Genomic DNA, 25,023 nt, shown 5'->3' with positions numbered 1-25,023 from the left:
TTAAAACAGTTATATCACTAAGACCGCAGCCTGCAGCTAACTCGGACGTGGTTTGCGATGGATCCGCTTCCACAATAGCCTTCAATACTTCATTATCAACTTGAGTCTCAGGCCGTCCACGGGGCTTGTTCTTCAGGTCGAAATTTCCAGAACGACAACGTTGGAACCAAAAACGAACTGTGTTTTCTTTTGCAACATGACCGCCATACACATCATTCACCCTTCGAGTCGTTTCCGCAGCACTAGTGCCACGGCGGAACTCGTACTCGTAAATAATGCGATATTTTAAGTTTTCCATTTTGTAAAATGAGTGACGCAAACAGAAAAAAACAAATGAATGACGGTCATCGAAGCACAAATACATGAGTAAATAGCTGTACAAATTTGAATTTAAAATTCCTAACCAAAGAGGAGGTATTTGAGGTCAAAGTGGCGTACGACAAAACGCCAATTTCATATGTAAGGACCTAATATCTCCAAACACCTACAATTATTAAGAATTATAATTAGGTTTCACATAACAGACAATAGTCACTAAACATGAAAACTTATATGCTAAAGATACAATTTATCACGTCGTGGGTCATTGACGAGGTTCAAGGATGAATCAACGAAGTAGAACTGAGGTGGACTTTTATTTACGTAGATAACTGGGATCACTCAAGAGAAGGTCTTTTAGTCTTTAAATATTGCAAGGCTGTCTGCACTTTTTATACTTATTTTGTAGATAATAAAAGCAAAAAGATTTACGAAAGGTACTTGAGAGTCGTTAATTAATTGTTTATGGTAATCACTTAATATTGTTTTTGGTATAGGCAACGAATTGAGACGTAGGAGTGAAACGCCTAAGGATTTCGTGCACCGATTCCAAGTGGGGTCAGCCGCCAGTTCAGTTCGTAGTTAAGATACACTGGGGAACATCCGTCTTGCTCTCTTTTCTTCGCAATGCGTAAGAGAGACAGCTACTGTAGCGCGACTTACACGCCCTAAAGCGGCAATTTGTCAGTATTTGTTTATCAAACTTGAAATAGTACAGAGCCTCGTACGTTTGCAATACACCACGCAAGTGTAGATTGCAAAGCTTTCTAAGGAAACGTTTTTGAAGTGTGGTTTAAGATCGCGAACAAACAAAGCCACCAAAGTCGCGGATTTTGTCTACGCGGCTAATAGGAGATCCTATTCTATAGTCGCAGAGTAATTTATTTGGTGAGGCACTTAAAGGTCATCACTCCACATTTGTCATTGTCAAACTGGAGTTTATTTAATTCACTCCAATGCAGAATTTTATCCAAACGAAGTTGCATACACAAACAGTCATTGCTAGTTTTAGCTACTTTAAAAACTACGTACGTACTTTAAATTACGCTTCGAAGGTAGTTAATCATTATCAAAAGTTGCAACGGTCCCAGGTTTGAACCCTGGCTACATTGTTCCTACTGTTAATTTTTTTAGGATCCATATAAATGAAACTTCAATGTTTATAGTAATTATTATTTATTATAAATATATTATTATTTATTATTGGAAGTCATAGTACAATTATTAATCTACTATAAACAACTTTAAGTATGGTTTTTAACACATTTTGCCAATCTAATCAATGCCATTCAAAGACACAGTGACAAATCAGAAGGTACACAGAGCAAACAAGGAGATGGCCGATCATAATAGGAAAGCCTACTTTGAAGAATTTCGTAAATGTAAATTTATATCCGTGCTGTTCAGCCACCCCTGCGCACACCACGTTTGCGCTTGCGCCGATTAATGTCCCGTTGCCTGAAATAATAAACTTAAAGTATTTTCCGTGAACGCACTCGTGATCCCGCGAGCTTTGCGAGTGTCCATGAGTGGCGGTATCACCTAACATCAGGTAAGTCTCCTGCCCGTTTGTCTTCTAATCTATATAAAAAAGTATCATTAAATAATTTTTAGTTTAAGTTATATTTAATAAAAAGATGTAATATTCGGCCTGGAAATTATTTAGATACATCAAAGCCAAATACAGTGTACTCAAAACAACAAAAATATGGTGGATTTGCGAACCGCGGCTCCATCTCAAAACAGCTCCAATTTTTTTTATGGTTCTATACTTAGCATACACATAACATTTATTACTAACAAAACACAAACACAATAACAATAATCAAAGATAAAAAAGAGCTAAGATTTTATTAAAAGAACAAGGCACGCTTTCAGTATGTGATGCGTGTGTGCTGTGGTTGTAATTGGCCCAGGCTCAGCATTATGCTGAGGAGCAGAGTTGTTCCACAGCGCTCGTCATTCCGCCAGAGGCCACAGCAGCTAGTTTGCGCCTCAGTCGCAAAAAACAAATAAGAATCTAATACTCCGTAGAAACAAATAATAATAACAGTAGTAAAAGTTAGCAGTGTAAGTAATGAAGTCTTGTGTAAATAAAATAACATTAAAAAATTAAAAAAAAGGATTTAAGTTGAGAAGTAGATAAATAAATATTTTTGGGCGGATTAAAAATTATATTTAGTGAGATTTTTGTATATTACACGTTATATTACACGAATGTAGTAAATGATATAGTCTCAGTTCCCAGTAAATTATATTAGGTTAGGCCTCACAGCCATAAGACCGCTAGTCCTATTAAGTTCCTGCTACGTAAGAGGTATCGACTTCGATTACTGATCGAAGCGTAAGTGTATAAATTTAAAAGACCTAACCGAAAGAACACAAAAAAAACCGCCGCGAACTCGATGTGACAAATTTACCAAACAAATTTTTTCTTACATAGCACAAAATAAAATTTCTAAGTAAAATATTTGTATGTTATACCTCCCAAACATGCGCCATACAATAAAGCCCATATGAGTGGTGACATCGGCAGATTCAACTTGGGATTGGTACCAATAGATACCACAACTCGCACCATCATTGTTGTAAGTGGTATATTGTCAACGAAGGCCGATAAAGTTCCGGATACCTGTAGGTTAATATTAACTAAAGAATTCACAGAATCAAGATTATTTGATTTGAATTATAGTTACACTGTAAATGATATAAATTTAATAACATTTGATATGATATATACGACAAATAATATAAGAATTGTCCAATTCATATGAGTAATAATGTAAAACTCCTTTAAAGACAAATTTGCGCGCCATATGTATAGCTACTATTGTAGAACCTTTTTGTACCGTATTCTTGCAATAAATTATTATTATTCGCAAGGACGCATTTAAGGAATGCAATCCGGCAGTGCTCCAGTGCCTAGGCCCAAGGGTGCCTGATATCGATAATAGACGACTTCGACCACTGTTACTGTTCGTACCTTCAGCGAAAACTAACCTCTGGAAAGGTGAACTCATGACACAATGTATGGAAATTAACGAACTGCCTAGATTCACAGTCGTTTTTAATTGTCCGTTGTGTGAACTGACAAAACGTCGCTTCATGTCAGTTAGTGCTAGTTCCTATACTATAAGAAAGTCTTGTAAATATTCTGTGTGTTGTGTTTGTATTGTTTTGTAAGCGATGTGTATGTCGGTACCACGTTATAAATGGAAATGGACAACAAATACAGAAGCTTTGGATCGGATTCCTCACATCGGACCAGTCAATTCCCAATAGTAATAGCTCTAGAATATAGATAATCGTGCATATCATATTGGGCCGATTCAATTCTCATATTTAGTTAAGTCTTAATTATTGTACTAGTAATTAATTTAAATACATTTTTTTTGGGATTCACCGCTGGCCCTCACTTAATTTGTATGTAAATGTTACATTGGAGTAATCTGTCATGGTAGCTTATTTTGTTGAAAATAATTTTTTTTTGGGAAAACACTAATTTAACTCAAATGTAAAGTGAATTTGATCGTGGCTTAATTGGCTTCAGTGTGAGTCTCTCATACACGAGATTACAAGAATGGATTTATCCACATTTAACAACCGTACGTTGAAGGAAAAATATCGTGAGGGAACCGTGTCGACAACCAAACAAAAAGTCGAGGGTGTGTGTCAGTCACAAAAGACTACTTGCCTATTAGAAAAACAGATACAGCTGTCTGTGGTCATGACCTATAAGGGTTTTAGCTACTCTCTATGTTGTTTATATGCTGAGAGAGAAAAGAAGTTGCAAGAAATATTCTCTTACAAATGCAGGCAAAGTAGCTGCGCCAGTTGAAGATTTATCTTAATAGTTTGCTAGAAATATCGAATCTAGGAATTTAACACAGGTTATAGTTTGGCGTACAGACTTATTAAAATATATGGAGTAACAATGTGTGGTGCATTCAAACGACGGTGTGAACACTTATCGAGTGCCACTTTTTATCTTCACAAATAAAATATGTCTATATAAATAAAAAATAATCTCAAAATATGTTGCTATTCGGAAAATACGAAGGACCAGTTGGAGTTTTTTAAATATTTATTCCTTAAATTCTGGAAGGTTTTTCATTTAGCACTTAGATCCGGGAAGCGAGCAGACTATGGGATACTATAGCAAAATATTGCATATGTTGGTACGTAGCTATTAAAAAGGTAGGCTAAGTAAAATCATAACAAGGCGAAACGAAGTTCGCGGGGTCAGTTTTATATATAAATCATACCCATATAGTCAACATGAGAGCGACGGCCAATCTTGAAGATTCGTCCACTTTTAATATAACTTGTTCCATCAGACCTCCGATGTATAGGATTAAGCCAAGTTTTGATAACGCCTGAAAAATCAGATCACTATCATAATGATCTATGAACTTAAATTTATTAAAGAGTTTTATTATTTATTAGAGATAGACTAGCGTACTAATAACAAAATCTATAATAATAATATGCCTACGCCTATGGTTAAATGCCTCCTCCAGCAACTTTTTAGATGATCTATCTTGGCCAATAGTCTGCCAGTCTTTTCCTACTCTATCAAGTCGGAAAGACGCAGGGGATCCTGAAGGGTCTTTAAGAAGTTTATATTTATTTTTGTTTCTTTTTATTGCTAATGATCAAAAAAGAGAACTTTACTGATATTAATTGGCCATTAATCTCAGATCAAGCTATAAACATAGGTTCAGATTATTTTAATTTAGAATGTAATTCTAAATGAATAAAATAATTTGGCTTAAATATTTATTTATTTTATTTATTGATATCAATGGGCAAAAATATCTAGATTTTTCGGGCTGTAGCTGATTGTACAGTCTAGCCATTCTGTTTAGTGGAGCGTAGAACCCCAAATCGAGCGCTTACTGGAGATAAAATCCGCTTTTTCAAACCTCTAGGAACAGAAATGCTCAAATTAAACAAGATTTGAGGTGAGTCCAGCATATCGTAGCACAGTTTATAAAAAAACATAGCATCCAACAGATGCCTTAGAGAATTTATTTTATTATTTGAACTACAATTAAATGAGAATAGTCCTTTGGCACGCACTACCACAGAGTAAAAATCCACAGACTACTAACACAGCTATGGGAATTATTACTATAAAAAAATTGCACTTCCGCTTAACTTACCTCCATAAGCACGAATAGAGCAGCAAAGAAAAGTAGAGTAGACCATTCAACTCGGTGTAATATGGGTTCAATGTCCATCCGATCAGCTAATAATAAAAGCAAGATAGCGCCCAGAAGAGCTGTCATAGCGAGTGATACCCTGTCTAAAAATATTTTTTATCAAATGTTTTACAATTTCTTAAAAGCACTGGTAAATTTTTAACCTTCTGGCAATTAGAGCTTCGTCAAGTATTCGTATATACAAACTACAGCAGTTTTCTAATGTAACATATTCTTTTGTATAATAAAGAGAAAAAAATCTTTAATTCCAGGTTAGTGAGAATTTTAAAATACTTACTTAGGTCTGGTATTGAGTGCAAAAAGAATACTGTCACAACAAAAATAATTGCCACTGCTGATTTTATTAGAAGACCTTTGTCGCGGATTTTGTACTGAAAAAAGTAATTAAATCTTCTAATATATAAGATTAAATTTAACCCCCTAAATTTATTTTTTTTAAAGATTTTTTTATTATTATTATTTATTTATGATACAACATACAAAAATATTTCCCTCAAGTTTCAGCCCCTCTCCGATCAACTCCTATTTAATATTTGTTAATAAAAACTTATTACTTGAAATCTAAGGTTTATAGTGAAAAATTCACAGAAAACTCTAAAAAGTTTACATTCCGGAAAACTGAACAGTCAACAGTATAGTGGGGTTGCTACCCCTGCTATGCTTAGCAAAATGTTCTATGTTTGTATGTACTAAAAAGGTAGGCTAAGTAAAACGAATGGAGAAACGAAGTTCACGGGGGCAGCTAGTATTATATGTAATTATGTCTAGTTATGGAGTAATTTAAAATTAAAAAAAAAACTAAGCTTTACAAATCTTTTGACAAATCACAAAAGACATTTTCCAAGATGGGATAATAGTCTTTAAACATGGAACTCAACACACGTCCAAATGTGCCTACGGGATTTGAACTCAGGATGCCACTAGGATAATATAACTTTTATTTTGTATAATTTATTATCATGTTAAATTATGTTCGGTTAACGTTTATTAGCGTTAAACCAGACACAAGGCGGCGAGCGTGAAATAACGAATTTGAATACAATTGTCGTAAATTTCTTTTGTCTTAAGGCTAACACAAAAAGTAATGTAGCAGCTTGCTATGACTAATGCTTTGACTGTAAATGACGCTTAATGAATTCTACATTTCTAACCTCATTAGACTACAATCTAAAAATACGACTAAAGGACTGGCTTATGAACACACCCGACGCAGTGTTAGAGCTGAAATCTAGTTACACACTTTATTCATTCGATCACTGACTCACTCACTCACACATTTGCACCCACACACACAAAGGGTTCCCAAATCTTACACATTGTAATGCATATGTACTTATAAAACACATTTTTATATTTATACACCTATTTTAGTTATTTTCCAATAAGTATACCTCTGTACCACACAGAGGATGTCCATAATGAAGAAACTTATCGAATATAAAAATACATTCTTTCGTTCGTTCAAACGTTCGTTCAAATTCGTTCAAATACCTTTCCTTTTAACTCGACCAAAATGCTTTTAAAGGTATCTTTGGGGCAGGCTCGTTTATTCCTCTCTTTAACCATGGTCTTTAACTGTTTGTTTAGTTTGACTATCTTTCTCTCTAATCCATCTCTGACTACAGTGACGCCATTACTCAAATGCGGTAGGGAATCTGCCGCCCGACGCCATATAGATATTTGATGGTGTAATTCTGAAAGATTAGAAGTTTTAGTAAATAATGATACTAAAATATACATGTGTGGATCGTGAATTTGTGGGGCTCAGGGCGGACGGGGAAGTCCCCCGTAATAGATACAAAGACCAAAAATAAGCTACGGGGAATTCCTTGTTCCGTTCGAAAGACGCGCATGAGTTAATTGATCTCAGAGATTTCAACTTTATGTTGGTTTTATTTTAAATTGTAGATTTTTTTGTAATTCTAAATATCGCCTATTGTTTTCAATGGGAACCTTTATATCCATGGGCCCTGTGCTGTAACCCAAAAAGCCCTTAAGTAGGTTCGCCCCCGATAATATAAGTGAAAAAATCATGGCTCCGCAACGACAGAGAGCCGACGAGGATTGAGAAAGAGTTGCTGCATCTGGTATAGGACACGATTCACGACACGGTCAACCTCCCAGTAATGTAGAGGCGCCAAAAGGAGAAGATGGTATAAGTAAGTACAAGGTAAATTTAAAAAATCGGAAAAGGAGGTACCTAGGTACTTTCCAGGATAAGCTAAGGGGCAACTTGCCGATTAATTGGCGGAGTTTTTGGCTAGTTCATTGAAACAGTTCTTATGAGAAATGCAGTAAATTTAGAGACATATGCAAATGTTACCAACATGAATAAATATTATCTGATTTTGTTTTCCTTCCTTACACCGAATATATTCATTTATTCGCAATCAAGCAAAATTGCAGGTAAAGGTGAGCGGTAAATCGGCTAGCCGGCAACCAGCACACTTCCGATAAGGATTATATACCAATTTGGCTACAATGAAGAAGAAAAGAACATATCAAATATGCGTTTCGTTTAGAGATAGCGTCGTCTGGATTTTCTGATATAAAATACCAATATTTGCCGGTTACAGTGGACTCTCTGAAAATTTGTGTATTGATCCGGTTTAAAAAATACCCAAAACATTTAATAAAGTCAAGTAGTCAAGGTATTTTGAAGTTGAAGGAATCTTGCTCGCCAAGAACGCTATATATATTCTATAGTTTGAAGTGTTCATCATATACATACCTGTTAATTGCTTTTTAATATTTTTGATAACGAAAGACTGATTTCAAAAAGAGGTTACGGACGCACATAAAAATTTGCGAATACTTGTATGTACTTGTTAATGCTATATATATAATTCTACTGTACGTGTGTATCAGTTCAGTTTTTATAGAATGTGTGAATAAATACCTTGAATTTCCCTAGGCACTGTAAGGCGGAGCTTGTTAACATCTCTATACATATATTTTATCTGAAGTGTGGTCTGCAGGACTATAAACACTACACCGACTGACATGTGTGCTGTGAAGTTAGTGAAGTTAATACCCTGCAAAATGGAATAGAAAGTGTTCGTACTTATGTAGTCATTTAAAATGCTCAACTGTCAAGCATCTGCCTTACTCTTTTTTCTTACTTGATTGTTAATAAAACTTTAAACCCATTAGTTTGTTTAAGCTGTCACGGAATATGCTTGAATTAATACGCATATATGTATTGAGTATAGTATTGCCTTTGTTAAAATAGCTTTATTAATGTATTGAGTATATATGTAGCGCTTAATGTAGTATATAAGCACACGCTACATACACACCATCACACAACACAGCCCAATTACGTATGACTTTAAATGTATTTAATTATTTTTTTCTTTCGTAAATGTTGAAACGTTTTCGTATATTTGTAGTCCATCTTTAGCTATAAATATATTGTTTTTTGTTGTATATAATTTATTAATGTAGGTTTATGGAGGAAATTAATAAAATTTTCTAAACCTATACGTGTCATATACCTAAAGGTAACGTTGAAATTATCCTCGTATTCAAGGCTTTAATGAGATCTGCCGTACCCTGTAATGTGTAACATATCTGTTACCTCAATGAGCAGTGTTGGTCGAGTGGCTTTAGCGTGCGACTCTCGTACCTGAGGGCGAAGGTTCGATCCCCGGCTATACGCAAATTCTTTTTTTCTATGTTCGCATTTAACATTCGCTTGAACGTTAAAGTAAAACATCGCGAGGAAACTGGCTTAGACCCAAAAAGTCTACAGCGTATGTCAGGCACAGGAGACTGATCACCTACTTGGCTATATATCTAAGGCCGAGACCTGAAAATATTGTAGCGCCACAGTTTTATTTTTTACGCAACTTAAACCTGAAATTACATCAGCTAAAACGAAATACTTACAGCATCAATGACAGCTTTATTAGAAGCGACAATGACATTGGGTGGATCCCCTACCGGGGTGGCTGTACCACCAATATTACTGTATATCGCCATGAACATTAATATTGGTACTGGATCCAGGTCCATTACTTCGCATAATCTGAAAATAATACTTTCAAAGTAAGTTCTACGTGAAATAGGTACTTGTGATTCAGTAAGATTAAGTATTATAAGATACACGAGTTTGTTCTGTGGAGGGAAGGATGGACAGTTCCTCCAGACTAGAAAATGTCCTATTTTTTGTCCCATTTCTGTTAGAGGTATACCAGGAAAGCATGTCCCGTGGGATATGTTTCATAGCAGTGTGTATTATTTTATTCGTGCCCCATGTATGGTAAGCTTCAGTGTGGTGTGAAGGACAACCTCGTGAGGTCACTGGCATGCCTTAGATCTAATGTTCGAGAAGACAGAAGGCTGATCACTTACCTGCCTATTAGATAAAGAACGAAACAGATACCAATCTGAGGCCAAGACCAAGGTTCTAGCGCCGCTGCTTTGAGTAGAAGAAAATGCCTAAAGTCCTCCATAGAACTTTATTATTATTTTTTAATTGAATCTTTATTTCTCACAAAAACTTAGTACATAAACAATTACAGTTATTTGTTAAAATAAATAATTGTCTTTCCTTTATTGAGGTAAATGTTTGTGTGAGACTTATGCCTGCTAAATACAGGCTGTTAGTTATTTTGACTATGTATTTGGGTGTTGTAACGAGAATGTAAGTGCGTGCTCATATTTCACCATGCCTCCTGCTGATAGAAGATCTTTGACAATGTTTGTTTTTAATTTATGGTATTATTATTGATCACTTAAGATGTAATGTGGAACATGGTGCAATGGTTTCAGCTCATTACAAACGTTGTGTAAAACAAAAAAAACTTGGCGATTAAAAAGAGTGGCAGAGAGTTTATTGACATTTCTTCTCTTCCGTTCTACGCCCTTGAGAACTGGCAGTGAATGTAAAATTAAAAGCATTTAATGTATTTTCCTTTTTTTGGCGCTCATAAGTGTACATTGTGTTACCTATATGAATAAATGATTTTTGACTTTGACAGGTAAGAGTACCTGTTACATGTCACCAAGCCTCCACTTCGGAAGAAGGTCTTAAAAAGTAGAGAAAATTTAGAAACAATAAACAATTATTATTACCAAGTAGTAAATTGTAATTAATATATCTTAGTAGTTTAATAATTCAAGAATTATTTACCTTATAGTAACAGGTGACATTAGTAGCACTGTAGTAACATTGTCCAAAAAAGTAGACAAGACAGCTGTTATTATGCATAGAAGGAAAACCAATGGCCACAGTTTTCCTTTCGTCACCTTAAATAAGAAATATTCTTAGTTCAGAGGGTAGCCAAAAGTTTTATTTGCGTTAATTTGTTCAAGATTAGTGTAATCTGGGACTAAAATTAAATTAACAGTCAAAAGGCTAGCCATGTAACTGTCATACATCCAAGTTATCAACAAAGCTATTTGATCAACTGGCAACTGGTTGAAATATTAAGCTAGTTGGCTGCGACATTTACACTAAGAACACTTCTAGGACAGACAAAATGTGATAAATTAAAGTTTTTAAATCGGTAACACATACGTAAACGAAAAACAATTTGATACATACCTCAAAAGTAAACACAGCCAAGAAATCAAAAATGCCAGTCTCCGCCATGATAGCCACTAATATCATCATGCTAAAGAGAAGAAGCAGTGTCTCCACGTCCAGCCATGAGATCAGCTCGGGCAGACTCGGTCTTTCTCCAACTAGGGCTAAAGCAGCCAGTGATGTTGTCGATACTAATAACGCTGCCATGGTTCTATTAATAATCTAAAATCATTATAAACTTCAAGACGAATAATAAAATTAATTAAATAGTGGCGCTACAACCTTTTTAGGTCTGGCCTTTTCTGTAACTGTCATGATCACTATGTGAATCTAATAGGTAGGTGATCGTTTTCCAGTGCTCTACACACGCCGTCGACTTTTGGGTCTAGGGCAAGTCGGTTTCCTCACGATGTTTTCCTTCACCATTTGAGTGTTTGTTAAATCCGCACATATAAACAAAGTCCGTTGGTGCACAACCGGGCATTGAACCTACGACCTCAGGGATGAGAGTCGCTGAAGCCACTAGGCCAACACAGCTCTATAACAAATATCACACATACTCTAAATTTAAGCACTACCACCATAGTAAGTTACCGGTTGCCAATAGGGAAATCCAATATTCAACAAATTATACAATAAAAACCTTGTCTGGATTATTTATTTATACTTTGTTACCATAATATACATAATTATACAAATAAAAAACAAAAAGTAAGTAGGTTACATAAGTTATTAGGCAACAGGCGGCCTTATCGCTAACAAGGTATTTCTTCCAGGCAACCCTGGCAATTATATAGGTTTAAAGAAGTTTCTTATCATTAGAAACATAAATTAAAACACATTATCACACCACCGTCGTACGCAGTTATTGCATTAGAGTCCATGTACTAATCGTCCAAAAACATAGAAACGAGAGTTATGTAACCTAACATTAGTTAAGTTACATATATATATAAGTTAATAATTAGTATCATCACACACTTGAATATATATCAGCCCTTTAGTTTAGCACACTCATAAATTGTAGTTTAACATTCTCGTTTGCAAAAATATCCAATAACATAAGTGTTACTTAGATTTACGAACTCTTCAATAAGTCAGTTTTATGTTAATCCAGCATCGCAACCCCTAATGTTATCTTAGTTATAAGCTCTGTTTTAAACAATTAAAGCAAGTTGTTGCCCAGCTTCAAAGTGTTTTATTTGAACATATAGTCAAGACCGAAATAGGTTAATTTTTGCGACCGCATTCGGTTCTGATTTTAGGTAGATATGACAAGTTTTATGTCTGCTACGTGTGGAATTAAAGTGTTATTTATACAGCTGTTTAATATACATATATAATCCTGACAAGGCTGGCGGGATGTAGTGAATAGATATTGACAATGCGATACGAACAAAATAGGATCTATGTTTATAAAGTGTAGGTGGAGTCCTTAACCGCGTTACAGAGATTTTATATGCGCGGAACAATTTCTTAAAGATCCAAAACGTCGTCAGGAATCAGCAGGGTTAAAGATGAAATTCAAAGTCGATACTTAGCGCTAAGTATGACCGTGTGTCAATTTCAATACGTTTTTCACATACATAGTCTCGATTTGTACCCCAAAATACAAAACAGTATCAGGCACTGCTGAAGGTCTAACAAATGTCTCAAAATAATTAAAGGAAACCTATTCAAATTGGCTAGAAAACATCAAGAAGAAGAATAATTCCAGTCTAGTATGAGCAGTATCCTAAGAAGCTAGACAATAAATGGTGTAATAGACATCTAAATATTACTTACCTCAAAAATAATTAGTACATACAGTACAAAAAGCAGAAAAATGGCGTAAATAACGCCGGTGCTGCCATCTAGTGGATTCAAATCAAAACTCAGTTTAAAAGGAGTTACGCTTGATGCCATTGTTTTTAATTTCAAAATATAGCTTGTTTTATTAAGATGGAATATATGACATCGCAGTTCTCCTGTATTATAATTTAAATTATTTGAAAGTGCAATGTACCAGGGCTGTGAAATCTGAAAAAAACGTCACATTTTTCTGTTATGCGCCATCTTTTTCTTGTCAACGGTCGATTCGGAGTGATTCGAAGCCATTAAACAAAAAAATATAATAACGATAACAATGATAGTAATAATTATATTATAGTTAATGAAATTCTGTAATATTTTTTTATATAGAACAGGGCAAACGGACACGAGGCTCACCTGATGTTAAGTGATACCACCGCCCTTAGACACTCTCAATGGCAGAGGGCTCGCGAGTGCGTTGCCAGCCTTTAAACCGGCCTAATAATCTTAGCAGTAATAAAGTAAAATGAAATAATTGTATTATTTGTATTCATGTCTATGGTAATAAAAGCCTTTTGTTAAACTTTATCTAATATAACTTTATTTAACCAATTTCTGTAAAGTTGCATCATTTTTCGAAGAATAAGGTCATAAAGAAGTTTCATTTCTTACTTACACTAGTACACTACACATTTTTTAAATTTAATATTGCAATATTTAAACAATTTGCATTATAACGTATTTCTGCCATATTCTTGCAAATAATTTTTATAAATACGATTCTCAAAAACCGATGTTTACCTCATCACCTTCAAGCCAAACCACCATTTTATCAGCAGATGCATATTCACTGGAGTTTAGATTTCGTTCATCGCGAGCCGATAGAAATGGTCCATTTATCTTAATTGATATCGCGTTCGCATTTAATGTGTTTAGTGTATAATCTGTAAACGAAAATAATAGTCTCCAAAGGTTAGTTCAAAAAATGTTTAGGATTTGGAACGCTTGACATAAAATCTAAATCGTTGCGTAGAGGTGTGGGGTCTCTCTGCATCTTACCGCATTTAGGGAGCGTTCAATTACTACGTGAAGCAATTTTTGGAGATACTTGATACAGAATACCTTCCGCATCAGCAACAACTGAGCGTTTCTTAGCAGTTTTTGACGCGCACAACCACTATGTGGAAGCTGCCCACTGAAGTATATACAAAACAATTCGATTTATGCTACTTCAAGAAAAGATAGCACCAGTCCTTAATGCCGGCAACGCATATGCAAACCACCTGGCAATGTGAGTGTACATGAGCGGTATCACTTTTTTACTGCCTGTACACTGTTACATAAAATCAGCGTAAATACAAATTTCATACAGAACAACATCTTACTCAGAAGTGCAAAGTATTTAGTTTTACGAATATAGGTTTAAATATGTTAATTTCCATTAACAAAAGATATTTGAAAGAATATTTAGCGATACCCACAATCTACTAAATAAATATATAAATTTTAATAATATGCTATAACGTCAGATCCTGTATCGTGCATCGTGCTGGTCATGTATCCTCCTGTTAGATTGAGGAAGAGCAGTACTTTCGTTCCTCTACTATATCAATTAAAGACTGTCACATCTAGACACTGTCCATGGTGTTGTGTTTATCTAATATAAATGAATTTTATTTATTGAAGAAGAAAATAGGCTAACATTACAGATTACTCTGTAATTCTCATACAAATTCAGTTTCCGACTTTCTACATACACTTCTGTTACGGCATCTTATCTAAACCCCTATTCTAAGCCTTTTCCATGCAAAGTAGCATACAAATAATGCGGTAACTATGCACATATACATCACATACAAAACAACACATACATAGAAAAAATAACACAATATTAAACAGTAATAAATTACAATATCAACAAATAGAATAACTATTTCTTACAGTTCAGAACTGACTTAAAGGAGACCTTTTGTCAGTTGACTCGTCGGACAATTAAAAACGTCAATCTATGCAGTTAGTTAATTATTTCCATACATCCTTTTCGAGAGGTTAGTTTTCCCTGAAATTACGCATACTAACAGCGGTCCAAGCCGCCTTCACCCTGAGACTTAGGCACTGGAACATTGCCTGATTGTTTTCGTTTCCACGTAACAACTTTATCATTTGTTACGTGTTACTACTATCGTTATGAATTACTTACTATTGATATTTCCGGGTATAACAGCGCTGGTTTTAAATATTTCGACTTTTTCATTATACGTCAAGAATACTCCAGTAAAAAATACCCAAAAGCCGAGAAGGAATGACATCTTTATATAGTAGCGGGTTTTTTTTGACTGAAAATGATGTAAATTTTATCAAAATTGTCCACTTTTGTAGTAACTCATTGCTTGTGAATACAGGAATAAATTTTCTGCTTATCGGGTTTCAATTTTTTTACATAAACTCGTAATTTTTTATGGTTAACAAACTGTGTCGGTGAAAACACAAGATTAAATAAAACTATGTGATATATAACTATAAAACTAATGGCGCTATAACCTTTTAGGTATATGCCTCCGATTACTGTATTTGTAAATGATAAATTTAAGCAAGCCGGTGATCAGTCTTTTGTGTACGCCGTTGAAGTTTTGTGTCTAAGACAAGCCGGTTTCCTCACAATGTTTCTCATCATCGTAGTGTTCAAATTTTACTTATCATTTTAAAGTAAAGTACTCACAAATATACTTTGGACACATGAATAACAAATCGAATTGATGCATACACATAGTTTTTATTACCTGTTCGTGTTTTTTCCTGTCCTGTGGTGAACTGTGCACTCTGAAATGTGGATTATACAGTCATATCACACAGTTAGAAAAAAATGATACATCTTAGCGGATTTTCCATTGCTCCTTAAAATAAGTATATAGTATATCTATAAAGTATGTTATAGAAAGGATACACATGTGTGAAAATGACATGAGAACTTAAGAGTGCGCCAATCAGATCCATGCAAACAACTCCGGAGGAGACTTTTCGTATTGAAGAAGCCGCATGGGTCCAGCATCCGCGAATGTACACTGTTAATACATAATTATGTAGGAATAAAGAAAATAATAATTGCACAGCAATATTTGTATAACGATTCGGATAAAGGTCTCCAAGGAGTTGCTGATAATCACATTCTCAAGTCTACCGTGTCAATTTTCATCACAGTATTGTTGTAAAATTGTTACCCATTTAATATAAATGTTTACTAAACCAATGAAAAAGTTAATTGTGTCAAACTAATAAGAAGCTTTTAAAAATAGATAATGTTGGTTATGAATAGTTAAAAGCCTTAATTATACGAGCCAAGTCTCTGCGGTTAAACTGCATTCATTCGTTACATAGCAATTAACATTTTATGATTTAGCTTTTAAACCTTTGTACGCGATTGGTTAACATAGATTAAAAATAAAATCCTGTGTTATTTAAAGCACCTCAAGCCCAGGAACCGGACATTAATCTTACTCAGAATTTTCGTGATCTTGAATGAGAAATTCATCGCGTTCATTGTTGGGAATTAGTATGGGGTCATTGTTAATTGTGAATTTAGCTTTTTTGTCTCCGTTCTCAACATTATTGATATCACCTGAAATTATATTTATAAATAAAAACCTGCTATTATATAGTTATTAATTTATTGCTTGGTACGTTTAATAATTTATTTTATTGACAATATACGCCCAGTTGCCAGCATAATAATAAGTTTCTTTGACAACTTTATTTTAGATAGACAACTAGGTGGTTAGGCCCGCATCCTCATTGTGTTAGACTTGGCCTAGTGAATACAGCGTGCGACTCTCATCGCCGAGGTAGTAGGTTCGATCTCCGGCTGTGCACCAATGGAGTTTCATTTTATGTGCGCATTTAACATTGGCTCGAACGGTGAAGGAAAACATCGGGCTACACGATTGTGAGGAAGTTGCATGGATCTGATTGGCGCACTCTTAAGTTCTCATGTCATTTTCACACATGTGTAGACACAGGAGGCTGATCACCTACTTGTCTATTAGATTGACAAATGATCATGAAACTGATACAAAAATTTGAGGCCTAGAACTAATAGAACTAGACCTAAAGAGGTAGTAGCGGCACTGATTTAATTGTTTTTTATCCTCATTGTGTGATGAGGATGAGTTTGACGCAAAAGTGTTAAGCAGAAAGAATGCAAAATCCATAGCAATGGTTCGAACATACGACCCCTGAGTGGAGAATCGCGCGCTTAAAGACAAAACTGCTCAATTAATACACATAACTTTGGGTTAATAAATAACTTCGTCCGAATCCTTTATTAGGAATTAGTGTTTTCCATATAAGGAATCCCGGATTTTGATAATTGTTACACAAACATGAATATTTAACGTGCTTATTAATATTCGTGCAAAATACGAAAACCTAATATGTGTGTGTCAATGTCAACATTAAATATTCATTTTTAACAAATAAATCAAAAGACGGTTACAGGTAAAAATCGTCTTTTGACACGTCGATACCAAAACATTGTTTTTTTTGTAACACGCAGAGATCCAAGAAACTTATTGTGATTGGTAAAGTGGAGGGCACCAGACCTAGAGGCTGATACCTTACTTGCTGGACCGATCAAGTAACCTTGCAGGTCTTACCATCACCCAAGCACAGAGGCTCGCTAAAGACATGGAAGGGAAGTTGTGCGGGGCCCCTAACACGACCTACAGAAATAAAGAGAACGAATGAAGAAGTTGGTTCAAAGTGAAAGCCCCAATGGGAAGTCCCTTCGGACGTCAAGGCAGAATACGAAATTCCACCCGTATCCCCTCGACGTCGTTCCACGTCAGAGCGTTTTTCAAGGCAATTTTTACCGCGCACCACCGCTATGTTGGACCAGCTGCCCACTGAAGTAATTCCGAACTAATTGGACTTACGGATCTTCAAGAAAAGAGCGTACTAATTCTTAAAAGGCCGGCAACGCACTCGCGAGCCCTCTGGCTTTGAGAGTGTCCATGGGCGGCGGTATCACTTAACATCAGGTGAGCCTCCTGCTCGTTTGTCTCCTGTTCTATATAAAAGGGTAAATCGGTGAAGCTTGCGAATCGCCCAGGAAACTTCTTTACTTATACCAAATATGCGTCTAAATGCGGAGACAGAGCCCATACTTCTACTACTAATGTAAGTACCACTGCTACTCACATTGGTATCAGAAGACACCATAAATAGATATGGAACCAAAATTTAATAAGAGGGGGTCAGTAAGTGTCTTTTGGTTCATTAGTACTGTATGCAAATACACCAATTATAAATTAAATTGCGTTAAACTTTCTGTACATTTTTTAAGCAAGTAACATCAACCTACTGTATCTGACACCCTGCTGATACAGTAGATTGATGACAAGACATTGACAAGGTTGAGACAAGCTGGACTTCGAACCTAAGACCGTATGAGAGTCAAGACAAAATTTTTGAAGTAGTTAAAGATGTATTGTCAACTCACCCAATTCCTCATACTTCTGCCGTATCTGCTCAAGCGATGGGTCCTTTTTAATCTCGTCTGGTAAATCATTCCATAGCTGTAATGTGTCAGCGGTGAGTTCTCCGCATGGTACTTGGGAATATGTACGCTTGTGGATCTCCCTCTCGGTGGTTTTGTGACACAAAAGCTTATTCATCATATGGCGTAAAGCTGGAAGCAAATAACACGCGCTATTCTGTTTGCTTATACAGATGTCTTAAAAGAAAGTTCATATTTAGTTGAGCCATTAAAAAAATAGACGTGTATAAAAATCCCTTATATTCAGTATTGATTTTGGGAATTTATTTCTTAAAAATAATACCGTCAAAATGTAGACGTTTGCGGCACTCATTAATTCGAACAATAAAATTACGTCTTAAGTAATTTCGGCAGCTGGACTCGGTGATGGCTGCCAATTCGTGACGGATATTTTCTTTCAATTGCCCCAGAAAAGTCGGCTTATTGGGGTAAACTTTAGATTTAAAATAACCCTTTAAGAAAATATCCATTGGGGTTAAATCAGGACTGCGTACTGGCCAATTTATGTCACCTCTACTGGAGATCAATTTTCCCGAGAAAATATCACGAACTCGTGGCTGACACTCTTACTGGAATCTTGGGCTTTTATTGCACCAATTGAATCTTGTAGGGGTTATATTTTGATAAATTACATTTTTATTTCTGACACACAAATAAACAGTATTAACAATATTCTCGACCTACGTAGCAATAATGATAATTAAAAATAGCTAAATAGAAAACTTTAAGAAAATTAAAAAGTTTTGACCCTCGTGTTAACTTAAATATATAATTAGCGCCTGTGCACTTAAATCCCACGGCCTCAGAGTCTTTACTCTAAACGGACAAAAATTTATAATATTAATAATTGAATTGCAAGAATATGGTACAAAAATGTTATAGTGGTGCAATTGAATTCGTATATTCTGCCACACATAATTGCGTGCATTTGTATTAAAATGAATTTTAGATTATGAGTCATATCAATTAGTAAATTCTTATATTATGAGTGGTGATAAAATATCACATTATTTAAATAACATCAATAATCAATAACCTTAAAATAAAATAACTAAAGTATATTATTAATAGGAGTTTTCCCTTTGAATAGCTAGACTAATTCTATGTCCGAGGTGCCAGCTCTTCGGTCTCCTGTGATGTTGATTAACCTTTTTGCTATATCCACAAAAAGCCTTATAGCGTTAGGACCCCACGGACCAAGGGTCGCGACACCGAATGGGACAAAATCATATTCAAAGCATCATTGCAGGCTTTAGCTTTTCCAGCCGCATCCCAAGCCGCACCAGCTCTGTTGTTGGTTCCATGTAGATGGGAAGGGGTCAGTGTATCTGAACAGGTTGCAACCCATACCAGCACGAGGCCTATCTTCCATGGAATCGAACTCATACCCTCCGGTCTCTTGACATCGTCTCTTTCAATTCGTTTTTTGGTCTTATAGAGAGTTGTCGTTAAATGGAGAGAAGAAAAACATACGTTTTTCTTCGTTCATTTAACGATAGTAGTTCATCTATACAGATAATCCATTACTCCTACTTATTAGTCATGGTCAATAACAGTCTTCTCGTGCAAGCAATGCCAATGTGTAAACAAAAGAACGAATTTCTTAGAAAACTCATACGAGTTTGCTCGACTGTCGGCACGGTAGGTCGGTCTTAAAAGTACGTTATACAATTATTGTCCATATTAAGAGTGGGTAATGCTATGAAGAGTGTATCATTGTATGAAAGACAAGACGCTTTAGGAAGTTCGTTTCGACAGGGAGATTGTATTTGTTTTCTTTTGAGACAGAACTCATTTTTTTAAACCATATATAAACGAAAATGATATATGTACAATGTGTGACACTTGTTGTATAATATTGATAGTAAATAAGTAAAGTATTGTTGCCAAGTGCATCGTGCCAACAATAAATAATCGTGTTAGTAATACGATGCTAATATAGTCAAGGTAAAGGTAACATAGCAAAACTAAAGGTTTTAATACATTTAATGCGAATCAGATTCTATAATGTCGTTGTAGCCTTCCCTTGGTCATTAAAAGTGGAGTTCGACGCAAAGATCGGCGTTATCCTTTGCGGTATGGGCCAGCGAGTGACCCTGTACAGTGCTGGAATGGAAGCCTGGGAGAAATTCCCTTGGACAGCTTGGACAAGAGACCAGAAGGCTCGAGTCCCCGAAGGGAGGTGGGCCAATTTCTCGCCAAATCTAGCAATGTGCTCTGACTTTGCCTTAGCGATTTCCCGTATGAAGGACCTGGAGGCTGAGTTGTATGTATTTTTACGTTCGTCGATGACGTTGACGTTGACGAGACTCACAGGATGTTGCCACTTCTGCCCAGGCTTTAAAGCATTTTCACTTACGACGCAAGGCTTTGCAAGAATGCCTGAGGTTCCACCAACCAGGTTCCCACCGACCGGCACCGCAGGTGCCTTCGGCAAATGTGGTCCCTTCGACAGTGTACCTTTAATAATGTCAGCATTTCCTTGCTATACGATACTTATTCGTCAAGCCCCAGCTCTGGTGTCACCAGTACTGTCTACCAGGCGTCAACATAAATCTTTCATTATCGCATGTGTACTAGTGTCTCCACTTGAAAGGGTTCAAAATTGAGAATATAAATAAAAAAATGAAACTTAACCGTATCTATAATTGAAAGGTGATGTTCAAACACTCTCGGACGGTCACGTACAGGTCATGCGCATGTGGTGGTCTGAAGAACGTTATTATTTTTCTTTATGAACCCTTTCACGAAGGCTGTCTCGATAGGCGTAGGGTGTATACGATTCCCCTATTTCGTAAATAAATGATATTGTAATCACATAATGAGCTCTGTACACCGCTGATTCGGACAGGGTGGTTTCCTCATGATGTTTTCCTATGTGAAATTTAAAAACTCTTGTAAGCACGACCTTGGGATGAAAATCGCTAACGAAATACGCAGAAGAAGTTTAATTTTATTTCAATTTATCTTTTTATAACCGAAATAAAGATATATTTTATCTTTTATCTGCTCTATATCCATCTCATTCGTGTGTTGAAAGAAACCACAGCCCTGACGTGTAAATGCGCGATGTGCTCACTAATTTTTGGCCACGCGATTTAGTGAGTGCATCGTCCATTTCACAAAGTACCCAAGCGGGAAATCCGGGGTCCATGCGTTCAAATGAAGGGATGGTTATTCACCCCTACAAGTACTGGACCTAATTTTCCATATCAAAAGCGAATGGCCCGGTCTGTGAAGGATACTTGCTGTGTATCTTACAAACTAAAAATGGGCGTGGAAGGGCGGACGCAACTGCCGCATTGCAAGTCGGGAAGCGGATATGTCTCTGCTGTTACCGCATCCCGCCTAAATCGATTGTTGGGGATTTAGTGGGTATGCACGATCGCTAGTCCTACACGCGCCCTAGCCGCGGTAGGGTTTGTGCAATGCATTTTCCCATTTAAAAAAGAAAAGATAAATTTTAATGGGTGCTTATTACTAGGTTTTTTTTAAGTTTCTTTAATTGTTTCACACTATTGTGTTTATTCTTGTAAACGTCGAATTTTAAAGTGGGCAGTACGATCCGTGGTCCAAGTCAACTTGCCAAGGAAGCCCTGGACTGGATTCCTTAAGGACAAAGGAAACGTGGCCGCCAAAAACGAACAAGGCAACAAAGCATCTTCGCAGAGGTGAACGAAGCTGGAACGACGTGGAGTGAAATTAAGAGGGGCCCAGGACCAATCAGTATGGTTTTCTATGATGTATGCCCCACCTCGGGGACATAAGTTTTTAAATCAAGTAAGTCATTGTGTTTATCCATGTATGTGTAACAATCAAAATTCATCAGTTACTTATGTCTGTATTTTTATTGTTGATTTAGGATTGTCACCTAGGATTGTGTTTTTTGTAAACAAATAAATCTTTTAATCTTTTACACAATTCGAAAGAGGTGAAAGCCTTTGGTTTAATGAGTACAATTAGAATTATAATAAATGGGTTATTAGGGTTTTTATAAATGAATATATCACAGCTTAATGACTTATGGTTTATTATTATGGGGTCATGCTGCTGAAGTCGAAACTATTTTCATCCTGCAGAAGAGAGATATGTGCAATTTATGATTTAAAATTTAGGAAATCTCTGAGAGATAAATTCAAGGAAATTAATATACCTTGTCCTCGCAATATATTTATGAAAATAAGTTATAGTAACATACGGATAATGTTAATACTCGCAACAAACGCAGGCTGCAATTTCCGCTAGACTATCTAAAGTTAGTAATTTGTAAAAAGGATACTTTTTTTTAATAAAATCACAGAGGATCTTTTATCTCTGCCTTTTTATAAATTTAAGGAATGTATTAAAGAAAAGCTGTGTAAAAAGGCTTACTATAAAATTAACGATTATCTAGTTAATAAAAGGGCCTGGGACTAGACTAGACAGGCCACTTCTAATTAATTTGCGATATTTGTTTTGTTAATAAGTGTTGTTTGATGATTTGCTATTTTAAAAGAGTCCCGACAGTTTTTACGTCAGCTTTTTTTCTCGGCCTACACCCTCTGTCTTCTTTGCCGTTACGTAGTAATGTCTACCTATTAAAATTGATTGATTAATGACGTGGAATAATTGGTACCTGTATCTTAGATTCCGTAATAAACATATATATATATATATATATATATATATATATATATATATATATATATTTCATAAATTCATATGTACTGCGAGGTGTCTTTATGATACCGATTGCGTCACTGGCTTAGTATATATCTAAAGAATTTACATTGATAACCGGAAAACAATCCTTTTGGTTGAAATAAAATGTTTAAAAACCCATTCATATAACATGTATATGTGGGCCGGCCGAGGATTTTAAAGTTTCCCTGGACAACAGTCAAAAGTTACTTAGTACGACTAAAACGAAAATGCTACACTTAAAATTAAGATAGGATGATTTAGCTGCAATAAGAAATAATACAATACCTAAGTATTTATCTTCATTAAAATTTTTAAATCTGAAATCCGGTTCAAATTTGTTTGAGATGACGATAGATATTGTCAATAAGTATGGCAGGAAAAAGCTGGTCATTTTGCGTATGAACAAGAACTAATTTAATTTTCTATTTATTAATTATTATTAACTCAAACTCAAAATAACTTTATTCATTTAAATAATTAACTTTATCGATAAATTTACGTTTAACGAGAGTTTTGAATTTCTCAGTGATAATTCTCTTGTATCGGAGTTTTTTTTATATAATAACGAACGAAAAGCAACATAAATATAAGGAATATAAATTATTATTACTATGTAGGTTAAAAACATTGTAAATACTTGTATATTTCTGCTATAAATAATTCTATTTAATATTATTATTAATAAACGTATTTATTTATGAAGGAGATGCTGTGACTTATAAAACTAGTTAGTGAAAAATTATTCAAGCATAAAAATTAGACATAAAATATTAATTTAACAAATAAGCAATAATTTTAAATATTTAGTCACAGACCTTAATGTAAAAACGTATCTATAAATAACACGAATGTCCAAACACACTTCTTGATCCACCTAATATTCCAAATAAATCCCTTGGACTTATAAAATACAATAATGAAATATATGAATACCGAAAACTACTAAAAACAAATTTATTTGTAATTATTTGCAAATAAATCGTGCGCGCGAATGAACACCATTGCATTACGATAAAAACTGAACTGACAACAAATTGCAAAAATCTGCGAGAAATGTCAAATAATCATGATATTTCATTTGACGGCTGACGCTGTCAACGAACGCCATTTTGAAATAGATTAAACATATGCATCATTAAAAAGTTAAATTATTATCTACTAGATGGCGCCACTCAGTGTTAACTAATTAATTTAAATGATATGCAGTCGACTCTCGATAATTTAAAACTCAAGGGAGTTTTTTAATTACCAGTGATAAATGTCACAATAACAAGCGTTATTTAACCACGAGGAGACTTAAGTGAATAAGAGTTTGATTAAAATTCGTGATTTATTATTTCGATATGTAATAACAATTAAATACAATAATACTATTATTTACAGTTTTTCATATAAAAAAGTCCGTAATCTTTACATGAGTGAGCGACTTCAGTCTACCATTGTTATAATGTTATTTAGCATTAACACGAATTATCGTTTGAAAGAAGACTAGGGAGCGAACTTAGCCTTAGCTTAACTATTCTAATTTATGTATACAATTGACAGGGCACAAATTATAGAGAGTAGGGAAGCCCGGACTTCAAATTATCGCATAATGGCGAGCAGATATTATTTCTTCAACATGAAATTACCATGGGGAGCAATAAACATTGATTTTATTCAATTTAACGAGTATTTAAAAACGGGAAAAAATATTATTGAGAGATTCCAATTAACGAGTGTCAAATTATCGAGTCCACTGAAGCTCTTAATTGGTCTAAGACTCCGATAAGCCTCCTCCTAACATGCAAATTTCTTTATCGTAGAAACAAGAAAGATTGAGCATCAATTAATTATAAAAAAAAAAACACCCATGAGAATTAGAGGCTCAAACTCAAAATAATTTTGTTCATATAGGTAACCTAGTACACTTATGAACGTCA

The 25,023-nt window shown here is 35.1% G+C and overlaps 1 protein-coding gene across 1 annotated transcript; it reads right to left on the bottom strand.

Annotated features, from left to right (window-relative positions):
* Window positions 1-1,527: 1,527 nt before the first annotated feature.
* Window positions 1,528-24,099, bottom strand: LOC123717372 (P protein-like). The gene is made up of 17 exons (XM_045673324.1): window positions 23,917-24,099; window positions 18,362-18,550; window positions 16,363-16,483; window positions 15,648-15,687; window positions 15,068-15,203; window positions 13,669-13,811; window positions 12,862-13,095; window positions 11,095-11,298; window positions 10,681-10,796; window positions 9,435-9,573; window positions 8,443-8,578; window positions 7,035-7,237; window positions 5,821-5,914; window positions 5,484-5,626; window positions 4,584-4,694; window positions 2,803-2,950; window positions 1,528-1,776 (listed from the first exon to the last, which is right to left on the bottom strand). Exons 2-17 carry the CDS (start codon window positions 18,537-18,539, stop codon window positions 1,598-1,600), a joined length of 2,325 nt encoding a protein of 774 aa, XP_045529280.1. The 5' UTR covers window positions 18,540-18,550; window positions 23,917-24,099; the 3' UTR covers window positions 1,528-1,597.
* Between the last annotated feature and the right edge of the window lie 924 nt (window positions 24,100-25,023).

Source organism: Pieris brassicae, chromosome 12, assembly GCF_905147105.1.
Source record: "Pieris brassicae chromosome 12, ilPieBrab1.1, whole genome shotgun sequence".
Taxonomy (NCBI): domain Eukaryota; kingdom Metazoa; phylum Arthropoda; class Insecta; order Lepidoptera; family Pieridae; genus Pieris; species Pieris brassicae.
Note: the sequence above shows the minus strand (reverse complement) of the source record. Positions and strands in the feature narration are given on the sequence as shown.